At 43.9% G+C, this 13,030-nt stretch overlaps 1 protein-coding gene across 2 annotated transcripts in view; it reads right to left on the bottom strand.

The window, feature by feature from the left end:
- The window catches only part of PLEKHH1 (pleckstrin homology, MyTH4 and FERM domain containing H1), a 50,604-nt gene that overhangs the window by 33,621 nt on the left and 3,953 nt on the right, over window positions 1-13,030 (bottom strand). For both annotated transcript variants that reach the window (XM_031453903.2, XM_031453904.2), the window contains exon 2: window positions 9,844-10,002. In XM_031453903.2, the coding sequence (XP_031309763.1) occupies window positions 9,844-9,969 (126 nt within the window). In that variant the 5' untranslated portion in view covers window positions 9,970-10,002. The remainder of the gene's footprint in view (window positions 1-9,843; window positions 10,003-13,030) is intronic.

Here is a 13,030-nt window from a genome sequence, read left to right as displayed (position 1 = left end):
TCCCCCTCAAGACTTTAATATTAGACATCCTTTAAGGTATGCTATCACCAAAGCAGAGAGAAAGGATGGCACCCCTCAGACCCTAGTGTCCCCTCCCAGCCTTGGCCCGACTGCCACGTGGACCTCACTGCTGCTGACCCCCCAGCCATTCTTATCTTCCGGGCAAGGACACTCCAGACTCAAAGTGTTCTGTATTCATCTTTATGCTAGAGGATTCTCTTTTTTCTAAAACAGATTTGTGAGCATTGAAACCATTTGGAACATCTGGAAGTTTTTTAATAGAGAAGAGTATAAGGACCATCCATGTATCCATCACTGTGCTCCAACAATTACCAACGTCCCGCTGTCCTTGTTTGAAGAGAGTATCTTTAACATCATGTTTCCCTCCATTTATATGGAAGTACATTTTCTCCATTGCCACTGGGACACTCTCAGGTGTGTCTACATCAGAATGGCATTCTTGGAGTTTTCCAGCTCTTCTTTTAACCCCAGCATCAGCACATGATAGGGGTCTCGTGGTGGCGGATTGTTCCATACACTCAGAAAAAGGGGCCACATCTGGAACTCTGAAAAGCTGAGGCTACAGGCGGCCCTCCGCCCCTATTTCGGTTCTGTTCCTACTCTCAGAGGGTTCCCTAGGACCATGTCCTCAGCTGTTCTTTTAGTCTGGGTGACACACCAGCCAAGGAGGTGTGAGGTCTGGGCGGCTGACTTTTATGCGGGATCCACTTTCACCAGCCGCGACTCGCACATGAGACTCATAAGCCAGCCTAGAACGGGCTGCAGCGACCTGATGAAATACACTTGGCGCCAAACTGGTAGCTAATCCCCGTTTCCACAGCTCCCTGTTACACTTGGCGAGGCTGTGAAATACAGCCCCAAGGCAGCAGGAGCCAGAGGGCACCCTCCTGCACTCCCGGCACAGTCCTGTGGGCTGAGCAGTGGTCTGAGCCCAGAACCACACCAGGCTGGGTCTCAGATGTCCCTCCGAAAAGGGTTCAACATTCTTTTTTTTAATTGAATTGAAATGGTTTACAATGTTGTGTTAATCTCTAGTGTACAGCATGGTGATTCAGTTATACATATATATCCCTTTTCATATTCTTTTTCATTATAGACTATTACAAGATATTGAATACAGTTCCCAGTGCTATACAGTAGGACCTTGTTGTTTATTTATTTTATATATAGAAGTTAGTATCTGCAAATCCTGAACTCCCAATTTATCCCTCTGCACAACCCCCTTCCGCTGCAGGCAACTATAAGTTTGTTTTCTATGTCTGTGAGTCTGTTACTATTTTGTAAATAAGTTCATTTGTGTCCTTTTTATAGATTCCACTATAAGTGATATCACATGGCATTTTTCTTGCTCTTTCTGACTTACTTCACTTAGTATGACAATCTCCAGGCCCATCCACATTGCTGCAAATGGCATTGTTTTATTCTATTTTATGACTGAGTAGTATTCCATTGTATGTATATGTATGTGTGTGTATATATATCTATATATCACAACTTCTTTATCCAATCATCTGTCAATGAACATTTAGGTTGCTTCCATGTCTTGGCTATTGTAAATAGTGCTGCTGTGAACAGTAAGGTGCATGTATCTTCTTGGATTAGAGTTTCCTCTGGATATATGCCCAGGAGTGGGATTGCTGGATCACAGGGCAGGTCTATTTTCAGTTTTTTAAGGAATTTCCATATTTTTTTCCATAATGGCTGCACCAATTTACATTCCCACCAACAGTGTAGGAGGGTTCCCTTTTCTCCACAAGAGGTTCAACATTCTTACTACTGCTTTGGCACCCATGGGAGAGAATGGTATAGATACGTGCCAAGGCTCTGAAATCCAGTTGGCTCCACCACATTGTGGCTTTAGATAAATTCCTTAAACTCTCTGTGCCTCAATTTCTTCACTGGTAAAAAAAAAAAAAAAAAGTAATGTGTCCACCTCCTAGGGTTGTTGTGAAGCTCAAACGAGATGCCTCACATCAAGTTCATGTGCACAACTTGGCACTTAAAGAGTTCACAGATATAAGCTACTTGCTGGATTTTCATATACAAAGATGACACGCAGGACCAGGGAGACCAGTTGGTCTGGGACAGTCTGGTGTTCATCTGTCATCCAGAATAATTAGTAATGGAGCCTTCCTTTCTCTTTCCAAAGTGTCCCAGTTTAGATGATAAATTATATGGTCATCCTACTTATGATCCAGCCACAGAAAGAACAGCTTTAAGCCAGAGGTTGCCAACTACTAGCCTACAGGGCATCACGTAAGACTTACCCATGTTGTGGGTGTTTGGCAGACACAGATATAACTAAACAAGGCCACTTGCTGTGTGTCTGGCACTGGTGAAAGCACTTTACATGTATTAACTCATTTACTCTTTATCCCAGTGCTAGGAGGCAGGTCCTAATATCATCCCTGTTGTATAGATAAGGAAACTGACGCAGAAGGATTAGGTAACTTGCCTAAGGTCACACAGGTAGGAGGCAGAGCCAGGATTCAAACTCAGAGGACTGGCTCCAGTTTATTATACCTTTAGCCACCATGCCCCTCACATCTGACTCCACAGATTCCACATTTAATTTGTGACTTTCAGCTTCTCCTGACAACTCAGGAGATCTGGACACGTTAGGGTTACATATTCTCGTGGCAATACCTGGTTTCTTTTCTAACTGTAGCCTGTTCCCTTGACTCCTCCCCAGAACCCTCCTGCCTCATGTATTTAAGTTTAGTTGCCTGCAAGCATTTGAGATTGTAACCCAATCTATTAAATGGTTCTAATTCTGTTTTAATCAAAGACAATGATGTTTAACTTTTTTTTTTTAGTATCAGTTCAATTGAAATCATATGCTTATTCACAAATATGTAAAATACATGACTATGGGGCTGCCCTAATGTCTTCAGTGCAGAAAAGAAAGGAAAGAAAGGACTCCAAGTCTTGTCTGTGGGTCCACGACTCCCCACCAGCCCACAACCCTCTCTGAGGCTCTCAGGGCTCAAGGTTTCCCCTAGGACAGGTGAATGTGGCCCTGGGACATGGCCACGGCAGAAGTTCATGGCAGTAGGTTTCATACCTTCTGGGTCATAAGGATCCACCTAGAGCCTGTAACAGGCAGTTTCCTGGGCCTGACCCAGAGAGGTTTTTATTTAGCTAGTCTGAGGCATGAACCTAGGAATGTGCTTGAAAAGAAAATCCCAGGTAACCCTCACACAGGTGGTCCACAGACCACACTCTGAAAAACACTGGACTGGCTGCAGAATGCAAAGCAAAGCTAACTGACTCCTTTGGGGATGTAAGCATCCCAGGGCCAAGCCCCCATAGGCACTGGCCTCTTCTTGAAGAGCTTTATAGGAGTACAGAGCTCTAGCGATAAATACTATACTTGGCCTTATTAAAAATGAGGATTTGGGGTGGGGAGGGTACAGCTCAGTGGTAGGGCACGTGCTTAGCATGAATGAGATCCTGGGTTCAATCCCCAGTACCACCTTTTAAATAAACAAACAACCTAATTATCTCCCCTGCCCACAAATTTTCTTTTAATAAAAAAATTAAAATGAGAGTTCGGAGAACAATAAAAAAATTTCTCTACCCACACATATGTACGCACACACTCGTATACAGTGAATAAAAGTTCTAGAAGCCATCTGCTCCCAAAGCAAATCAGATCTGTCTGCTAAGGCCGTTTCTGTGCTGGCTTTATGCAGACTTTATTTCCAACTAGACCTGACAGCCCTCGTACTCGCCTTTCATACCACCTGGCCTTTTCACAAATTCTGAGGCATTTGAGGATATGTTTTCCTGGGCCTTGTGTTCCGTCCACACGTTGTGAAGCGGGTGCCGAAACTGAATCGCCGCCTCTGTATATAATCCATGGTCTGAGCCGGGAGGAGCACCAGTCATTGTTTCAATGTTTAAGGGAACTGAACTGAGCCATTTATACCCTCAAAAAAAAAAAAAAGTTCTGAACTACAAATTCTTGGTATATAAATATAAAACTGAGTTATGGTGTTTTAAAACCTCGGTTGGAGAAACTAATACAGGATTCTAGAAAAGAAGTGCACGCAGTCCCAGAACAGGCTTGAGGAGAGCTGCCTCAGTTAAAAATACTCAAGCTCAAAACTGAGGGGTGCTTTATTATATAACGTCTTCTTTTTAATAAATCCACTCAACTCCCTTTTGGAAGCAGATAAGCAGCAAATAAGTAAAAAAAATTAAGCTTGTTTTAGTTCTAATATTGATGCCATGTATTATTCATCATGATAATTCCTACGAGGCTCTTTTGAGGACAGATAGCATATCCCCACTCTTCTGATGGGATAACTGAGGCACAAGCTCAGCAAGAATGAACAAAGTCCAAGGGACTTTTACTGTCCAGCTCTTAGAACAGCATCAAGTTTTAGCTTGATCTGACCACCCCTGTGACTTCTTCAGCACACCAAGAAGAGAGCTGGGGAAACGGCTCCCAGGAACAGAGCAAGTTGGGAACTCCAAGACCTAAGCCATTCCCTCGACTCCTGTGCTGGATGGAAAGTGACCCCACAGCTCGCTTGGCTTCTGAATGGGTGGCCCCGGCAATGGCACACCAGGCCATGAGAGGTGTGCCGGCAGGAACAAGGCCTAGGATGCCTCCTATCCTTGCCCTTCCTCTTCTCTCTCACCCTTAGGTGAGTGAGTACCTGGCAGCCTTGACTTCTTTTTTTTTTAATTTGCTTTATAGCACAGATTATTTCCTGTCTCAAACAGCAATTTTGCAAGAGGGAGTCAGGTATGAGCAGGCCGTATGGTGGGGAAGGAGGAGGGCGTGCTTCCAAGCCTTAGCAGCCAGTGGACGGTATCTGATCCCAGGCACGGCCTGTCCCCTGGGAAACACCCAGGCGTGGCTTGCTCTCCCTGCATGACCGCCAGCAGCGAGTGAGTGGCCATCAGTCGCCCAGGCACTGCAATCTCCACAGGCAGGTGGGTGGGGGAGCTGTGCAGAAAGTGGAGGGGGCACATGAGTGAGGGGGCTGGCCAGAGGGTCCCAGCTGACTTGGCTCACCTGGGTGCAGGTGGGACTGATGATGACTAACAATTAAGTTCTGGGAGGAGAGACACAGACGGGGACCAGGGGCCAGCCCCAGCGGGAGCTCTCCTGAGAAACCTGTCATCTCTTCCTGTGAAACTTACCTGGATGTATTAGGGGAAAATCGCTAATGAATGACTGAACCTGGCCTATTGGTTTGAGCATGACAGCAGGTGACAGACACAGCCTCGACATTGAGCAACATGGTGTTTATAGCCTTAAGCTTTCCTGCCAAGAGGTCCGGTGTCGGGCTAATGTCCCAGCCTCTTTCTTACCTAAGTCTCCTGGCTCATGATTCCCGGTCAAGATTTCTTTCTCCTCCCTCTCCTCCTCCCACACCCGCACTCTCTTCTGCCCTGTGTCTGCATGCTTCTCCTTTCTTTACCCAAGTCACACCCTGAGTCCCCAGCGTTTTTATGGGAGGGCATTCTGGTTACTTTGATGGTGACAAAGAAAGCCTGGAAGAGAAGGAGCTAAATTTATAAAAGTTCAACCTGCCCAGACCCAAGGGGCTATGGGGAGAGAGGGTGTCTTACTTACAAGGTGTTTAAGGCCCCTAGGGAATAGGAGAGGGCAGCATTTCAAAACATTTTTTATTATGGAATATTTCAAGCCAACAGAAACATGCAGAGAATAATTTTTTAAAAACATGTATCCATCATTCATCTTTGTCAAATCTTAATTTTTATCATATTCGCTTCTGATGTTTTTAAGAAATGGACCACTACAGACAGTTGAAGCCTCCAGTGTACTTCTCCCCAATGTTACTCTTCCCCTTCCCGTTGTATTTACCCTACATTTGACTGTGTTACGTGTTTACCTCATTTGTACATACTCCTGAACAACAGAGTACTGCTTTGTGAAGATTTCAAAACTTTATATAAACTCTATTGTTCTACGTATAGACATCCTTCTGATTGTTGTTGTTCAATGTTGGGTTTTGAGATTTATTGACCTTATTTTTTAATTAATTTTTTTAACGGAAGTACTGGGGACTGAACCTAGGACCTTGTGCATGCTAAGCACACACTCAACCACTTGAGCTATACCTTCCCCCCTTGACTCATTTTTAACTGCAATGTAGTACTCCATTGTACAAATACACTCAACATGGTTATCCATCCCCCCTGCTGACAGACATTTAGAATATTTCCAATTTTTCACACATCAGTGCTATAACAGACCTTCTTGTCTATGTCTTTTTATGATCAATATATTTGGATTTATTTCTACCATTGCATTTTGGGGTTTTGTTTTTAGGGGGACAGTAATTAGGTTTGTTTGTTTGTTTAGATGGAGATACTGGGGATTGAACCCAGGACCTCATTCATGCTAAGCACCAGCTCTACCACTGACCTACACTCTCCCCCCTCTACCATTGCATTTTGTACTTTGTTTTCTATGTTCTTTTTTCTCTTCCTTGCCTGGATCTAATAGACTTTATCTCATTTCCAATAGCTGCTCTCCTGCTTTGAAAGTTATATACTCTATTTCTATTTGTTATTACTATTATTCTAAACTTAAAATCTAGACTTAAAGACTGCTATTTGTTCCCCATTTCTGTTCTCCCCTTCTCTCTCATATAAGTAGAACCTCTGACTTTTAACAGAGTACATGGTAATCCAGAACAAAGACTACACTTTCCAATCTTCCCTTCAGCTAGGTACAACCAGGTGAATAAGTTCTGGCCAATGGGATATGAGTAGAAGGAATGAAGGCAACCTTTGGGTCATGCACTCAAAGAGAAGGGGTTGGAATGCAGACATGAGGCTGAACCACCTTCAAACGTGCAGCAGACCTCCCCACAGAGCTAGACTGCGTATGTCTGGGACGTTACATGAGAAGGAATGGATTTTTAACCACGCCTACTGCTTAGTCTCATCTTGCTTCCTGAAGCTGAGGCTTCAAGTCTCTCATCAAGCTTGGAAACGTTGACGCCATTATCTCTTCAAGTAATGTCTCTCCTTCACTCTCTCCACTTTTGGAATCTCAGGAAGGATCCTGTCATTCTGACATCCACGTCTCGGCCTATGTCTTCACCTCTCAGCCCTGCGTTCTGGGTGACGTCCTCAGGTCTCTCCTTCCGTTCATGAAGTCCGTCTCCCGTGGCGCCTAGCCTGATGTTTAATCTATCCACTGAACATTTAATTTCAATGCAAACAGTTTTCACTTCTAGCAGTTCCATTCGATTCTTTTTCTGATCTTTTTGGATGGTGTCTTGTTCTTGTCTCATAGTTTCAATAACTCTATTACATCTTCAGTAGTTTTGAACTCACTGATTTTATACTGTCTTGCCCACAGTTCTATTATTAGAAGTTCTCGACGGGGGGGTGGTGATTTGAGTCCAGTTGTTTGTTGTATATGTGGACTCTCACTCACTGTGGATTGCTCTCTCAAGTGTGTAGTCTTTAGTCATTTTTGGAGCATGTATTCATCTTCACTAAGAATTTTTTTCTGCTGTGGGGATCCTGTGTGATCAGGGTCAAGGTCTTATTCCTCCAAAGAGGTTCTGCATCTGCTTCTACAAGGTCTCCCAGGGGTATCACCAGCCCAGAACTTAGAGTTCCTCATCCACACAGGTAGTATAAGTTCTAATGCTAAGCCAATAACATCATCAGGGAACACTTTTCATTTTCTTTATTTTTCTTTTTTCTGCCCAGAGCCTGAGCTAAGTATGAGAAGCAGTTCTGTCAGCTACCTGTGCTGGTGGATGACTTTCTTTCTCTCGTCCACCTTTCTATTTAGTGCAAAGCCCTTTGATAGTCCTGACTTCACATGGAAGTTTTCGTTTCAGCTCCAGCCTCCAATCGGCCAGACCTCATCTCTGTCTCCACAGATATTAAAACTCAACCTCAAAACTTTCATTACTAAAGGGAAGCCAGGCACTCACCCGTCCCAACTCAGCTGCCGGAGTTGGGTACTACTCTGGTGTTTCCTCTTCACTTTACCCCTGAGGATTCCTCTTATTTTTTTAGTACCTAGCTCTGTACTTAGAAAGATATTTAAAATATTTAATCTAGTATTTCTAGGTATCTCATAGAGGTCATTTTTAGGTTATTACTAGAAACAGAAGTCTCTTGCCTCTGAGATGTGCTTTAGACCAGCTGGCTGAGTCAACCCCTACTTACCCCTCCCTTCCCTTGCACTCCTCTAATGCCATATCCAAGACAAGGTTCTCAAACTTGATAATGCACAAAACCAAGGTCCGGGCACTTCCTAAACATACAGATTCTTAGCAGCATGAGACTTGGAGCAGGAAGACTAGGGTGGGGCCCAGGAACATACATGCTTAACAAGCATTCCAGCTTTCTGGTAGAGGGGGTCCCGGGACCACACTTTGAGAACAACTATTTAAGGCTTGCTTCCCTTTCCCCGAGACAGGTGAATTTGACCCTTTCTGCTAACAGTACCTGAACCACACCCATAGGAAGACTGCTGGTCTCTGTTCTGCAAAGCCTGAACTAGGAGACAGCAGCACCAAAAGACCCAGGGTTCACGAGTTCCAGTCCAAGCCAGTCCAAGGCCTCTTCCTTCAGCAGTGGAAAGGCAGAGGTGACACCAATGACTTGTCTCCCTGGACTCCAGGCTGTGGCGTTGTCAACAAAACAGGTTATTTATGCGGGCTTGACTCATCAAGACTTTGGCCTTACTTGGAGAGAAGGGGACTGACTTTTACTTTTGTACTAGGAAAGAAGGCTTTGCTAGCAGATGGATACTGTTTAAAAAAAAAACTATAGAGAGAATGGTTGATTCATTTAAGATATATAGTTTTAGTGCAGGTGGCCACTCTTTAGATGGGTTGTGCTCTAATATGCCTCAGAAAACAGTTTAGAATGTATCTCCAAATGGAAACATGAATGATGGTCAGTTTCCCAGACCAGCCCACAGAAACCTGTAAAGATTGTTCCAATTTAAGACTTATTTTATGCCAGAACCTCTACATATGTGATACAAAACAGTTCTCAAAATAATTCTGAAAGGTAGACACTTGTGTCCCTGCCTTAGACTTGCCCAGGGTCACATGGCTAGTGGCAGAAACAGGTGGATCTGGTGGGTCACCAGGAAACCAGGCTGCCTTCCATGGCTAGTACCCTTAAAAGAGGGTGAGCAGTAGGATGGGGATTTCTATTCTTCTTTCCTAAAACACCTTCCTTCCCCGCACTGAGGAAGAAATGTTAAGGGAATAACAGAGCCCACACTGTAGCCACACATGACTCCAGAAATGATGCAGGACCAAGAAGATTAGTATCATTTCTTTGGTGTGTCATAGGAGAAGCAAAGCAGGAAAGAATGCAAGATGACAGATTAGTAAACTGCTTTGATTTTGATCTTCAAAAAACCAAACTACCTTGGGTTTCATTTTGCCTGTGCAGAAAACATCTTATTAAAAGTTCACCTTCCTGCAACAGGTAGTAAATAAGCCTTAGAGATCTAATGCACAGTATACTGAATATAGACAACAATATTGTATTATAATCATCAAACTTGCTTAGAGACTAGAGCTTAATTATTCCAACCACTAAAAAGATAATTAAATAATATAATAGATGTACTAGTTCTGGCTACAATGGCAATCATATTACAGTATACAAATGTATCGAATTAATATGTTGTACATCTTGAATGACACAGTGTTATATGTTAAATATAGTTAATCAATCAATCAAACTTCTCAAAAAAAAAAAAAAGAAAAAGAAAGCTCGCCTTCCCCAACTCTCCCTCTCTGACAGAATCAGGGAGGTTAGGCGCAACCTGCTCCCAGGACCCACCTTGTCAGCCAGCAGCTCCCTTATCTTGCTGGCCTGCAGGCGGAATCGGAAAAGCTGGGTTTCCAGGGCCAGGCAGCGCTTCTGCCAATCCACGCTGGCCCGGGTCTCCACCTTGAGTTCTGCCATGATGGAATCAACTTCTGGATATTCCAGGGAGCCCTGAAAACCAGCACACAGGGTGGGGAAAGATAAGAAAGTGGGTAAGGAGGTGTTCTGTGGGGAAAGAAGGAGGAGACCAAAGGAGCACAGAGGAAACAGGGCGGGGGAAGGTAAGTGAGCCTCACTCTCCCACCGTCCCAGGGCCGGCTTTCTTAGCTCAGTGTGTCCCGTTCCATCGTAAATTAGCTGAGCAACCTCAGCCAATCACAAAACTGCAGAAATCACAAGAATAACCTAGTTTCACTGTTACAGAAGTGAAAAATAGGGCTCATTTGTTTTTTCATTCAGTTATCCATTTAACAAATATTTATTCATTCAGCAAACATTCATGTGCCAGACACTATTCCAGGCACTGGAGATACAGAGGGAAATAAGAGAGGTCCCCTTGTCTTTGAGTTTTTCAAGGAAGATCTAAATGCAAAATTACAATGTAGTTACAATTGCTAATCAATATCCAGATAAATGGAAGCAGGGAAATGGAGTGGACTATGCTGGGGGTGGGGGTGGGGGTGTGTTTAGGGAAGGCTTAATGTGGGTAACAGATTCATCCGAGATCACAGGAGGCAGAACCCTGGTTCCTAGTTAAATACTGATTCTTCACAACTATACAGATTTTAGATGGGGGAAAAAAATGGAACAAAAATGTAATGTCTTGAATTTCCTGGATGATTTTCTATTTAGTTGGGATTTTGTCAATTGTTTTCATCAAATCACCCTGTTTTGGGACAGATTCTCACTCTTTTCTTTTAGGTTATAAAATGCAAACCAGAAAACTGGTAGATATTTTGCTGTAGCCTCTGGAGAAAACCACAAGTCTTTTTTCGAAAACACTTGACACAAATTCAGTACAAATCAAGTAGACACCTAACATATCCCCAGCCAGGGGGATTTACCCAGGTGTCTCCTGAACATATTTTAGGAAAAAAAAAAAAACCTGGGTGGGGGATGAGAAAATGAAGAAGGTTGTACGAATGTGCATGTGAGGGGAGATATAGGCACAGAGGAGGCACGGAGCAGAGAAGGGCTGGAAGACACACCCATCAGCAGGACTTTTAAAAATCCCCCTTCTAGGGTGCTCTTAATAATCATTGGCAACAACATGGTCTGCCCCAAACCATGACACATTGTCACCCTAGTATCAGGTGATTTTAAGGAATGATTATTAATTTTCTAGGTTGACAATATTGTTAATATCTTCTGTTAGAGATACATATGGCTTACAGTTCATATGTATCTGGAGTTTGCTTTAAAACACTTCATGGTAGGAGGTGAGAAATCAGGTGGAGGGAGATACATAAAATTTGTCAAAATATTGATAATTTCTGAAGCTAGGTGATGGGTATACTGGTCTCTCTACTTAAATATATGGCTGGAATTTCCCATAATAAAAATTTGTCATTAAAAAAAAATCTCCTTTCCCTTCTTCAGGAGACACATGGCCTCAGAAAACCCAGCCACCTCCCATATGTCAGTAACTATAACCCTGGGGCATCAGTGAGCCTGTCCTTGATGGGTTAACCACCAACACTGCTTCCCACCCCACACTGACTTTTATAGTCTCTTTCTCCCATTATACACCACAAATAGCTATTACTTACTGGGTCCTTATTATACGCCAGGCACACGTGGCTTCTTTAATTTTCATGACAACCCATGAGACAACGGGGTGGGCGCTAGTCCACACCCTCAGGTGAGGATACCTAGGAACAGAGTTCTGTAGCTAGAAAGTAGTAGGGCTGGGGTTCTCATTTCAAGGTGCCTGTCCCTAGTCACTGTATTCCTTACCTACCCAAAAACCGCAAAGAATCATGATTTCACAGCGAGTAAGGCAGACCGCTAAGAATGAGAGAAATAGTGTAAAGGATCTCTCAGGATCCTTGGCACTAAGGTGAACCTATATCCCAGATTTCCCAAGGCACTGTGGTCTCAAATATTCTGACACTCTACCCTCTTCATAAGTACAGACATTTATCACGTGTCCTGACTTTTTGTTTAAAAGACAGGGTCAGTAGACCTGTAGGGAAAGGCCCAACAATTAAACCACTGATGGGCCTGGTGACGGAGTCTTTCGGTTCTGGGCTGCTCAGAACACTGGGCACATGACCTCAGCCCTGCTCTCCCTCCCGGAACTGTCATCTCAAACAATCTGACATTGTGACCTCCCAGCAATCCCCACCTCAAAAGACTGGGACCAACTGGAACGAGCAGGAAGACAAAAGACAAAAACAAAACATGACCTTCTCTGAGTTGAGATCACAGCTGGAAAGACAAAACAGAACCTTGTGGGGCCTCCAGAGAGGACCCAGAGGCTTCATGTTTGGTTTTCTTTGTCCTTTACGGGGATTTTACTTTCCTTGCAGATCCAAAGCTAGGACCTGCGTTGTGCGACCTAGCCCAGGGCTAAGACTGAACAGTAAAAGCACCCAAGTAAAACCAAAGGGTAGGGGAAACGTAATTCTTTTGTGTCCTTAAAAAAGCTTGGTGAATTTTAATTCCCTTGTATCGATTGTCAAAGCCATGGCTCAGATTCCATGGGGAGAATGGAAACCCGAATTATCAAAATCTCCAGGGACTTTGGAAATGAAAGCATGTCATTGGTCTCTGCCTAGCTGTGATACCTGGGGTTATACTAGTCTGCAGGGAGTGCTCTCCCAAGTCCAGCATCTTCAAGACATCACGGTTTTGAACCCATCAATCTCCCTGCTTAATCCTTTCCCTGCCCTGGGGATGCTGGCAAGGGAGCTGGCACTGCTGCTAGGCTTGTATCGGCATGCAAGGGGAGCTAAAATGTCTCTAAATGGGCTGTGGAGCAAGTTGCCTGCTGCCAAGCCAAGGCCCAGAGGCTCTTCTGACAGAAGTACGTGGTCGAAGCTGCAGCTGTAAGACACGGGATATTAAGGGAAGATACCAGCAGGTTGAACCTCAGCTGCTAAGTCACCTTGTACTTGTACCTCGCATAAAGATGTAGAAGAATGAGCAGAAATGAACTTGCAGAATGGTTCTTAACTTTTCAAAGCATGGCTTTGAC

Source organism: Camelus dromedarius, chromosome 5 (assembly GCF_036321535.1).
Source record: "Camelus dromedarius isolate mCamDro1 chromosome 5, mCamDro1.pat, whole genome shotgun sequence".
Lineage (NCBI taxonomy): Eukaryota > Metazoa > Chordata > Mammalia > Artiodactyla > Camelidae > Camelus > Camelus dromedarius.
Note: the sequence above shows the minus strand (reverse complement) of the source record. Positions and strands in the feature narration are given on the sequence as shown.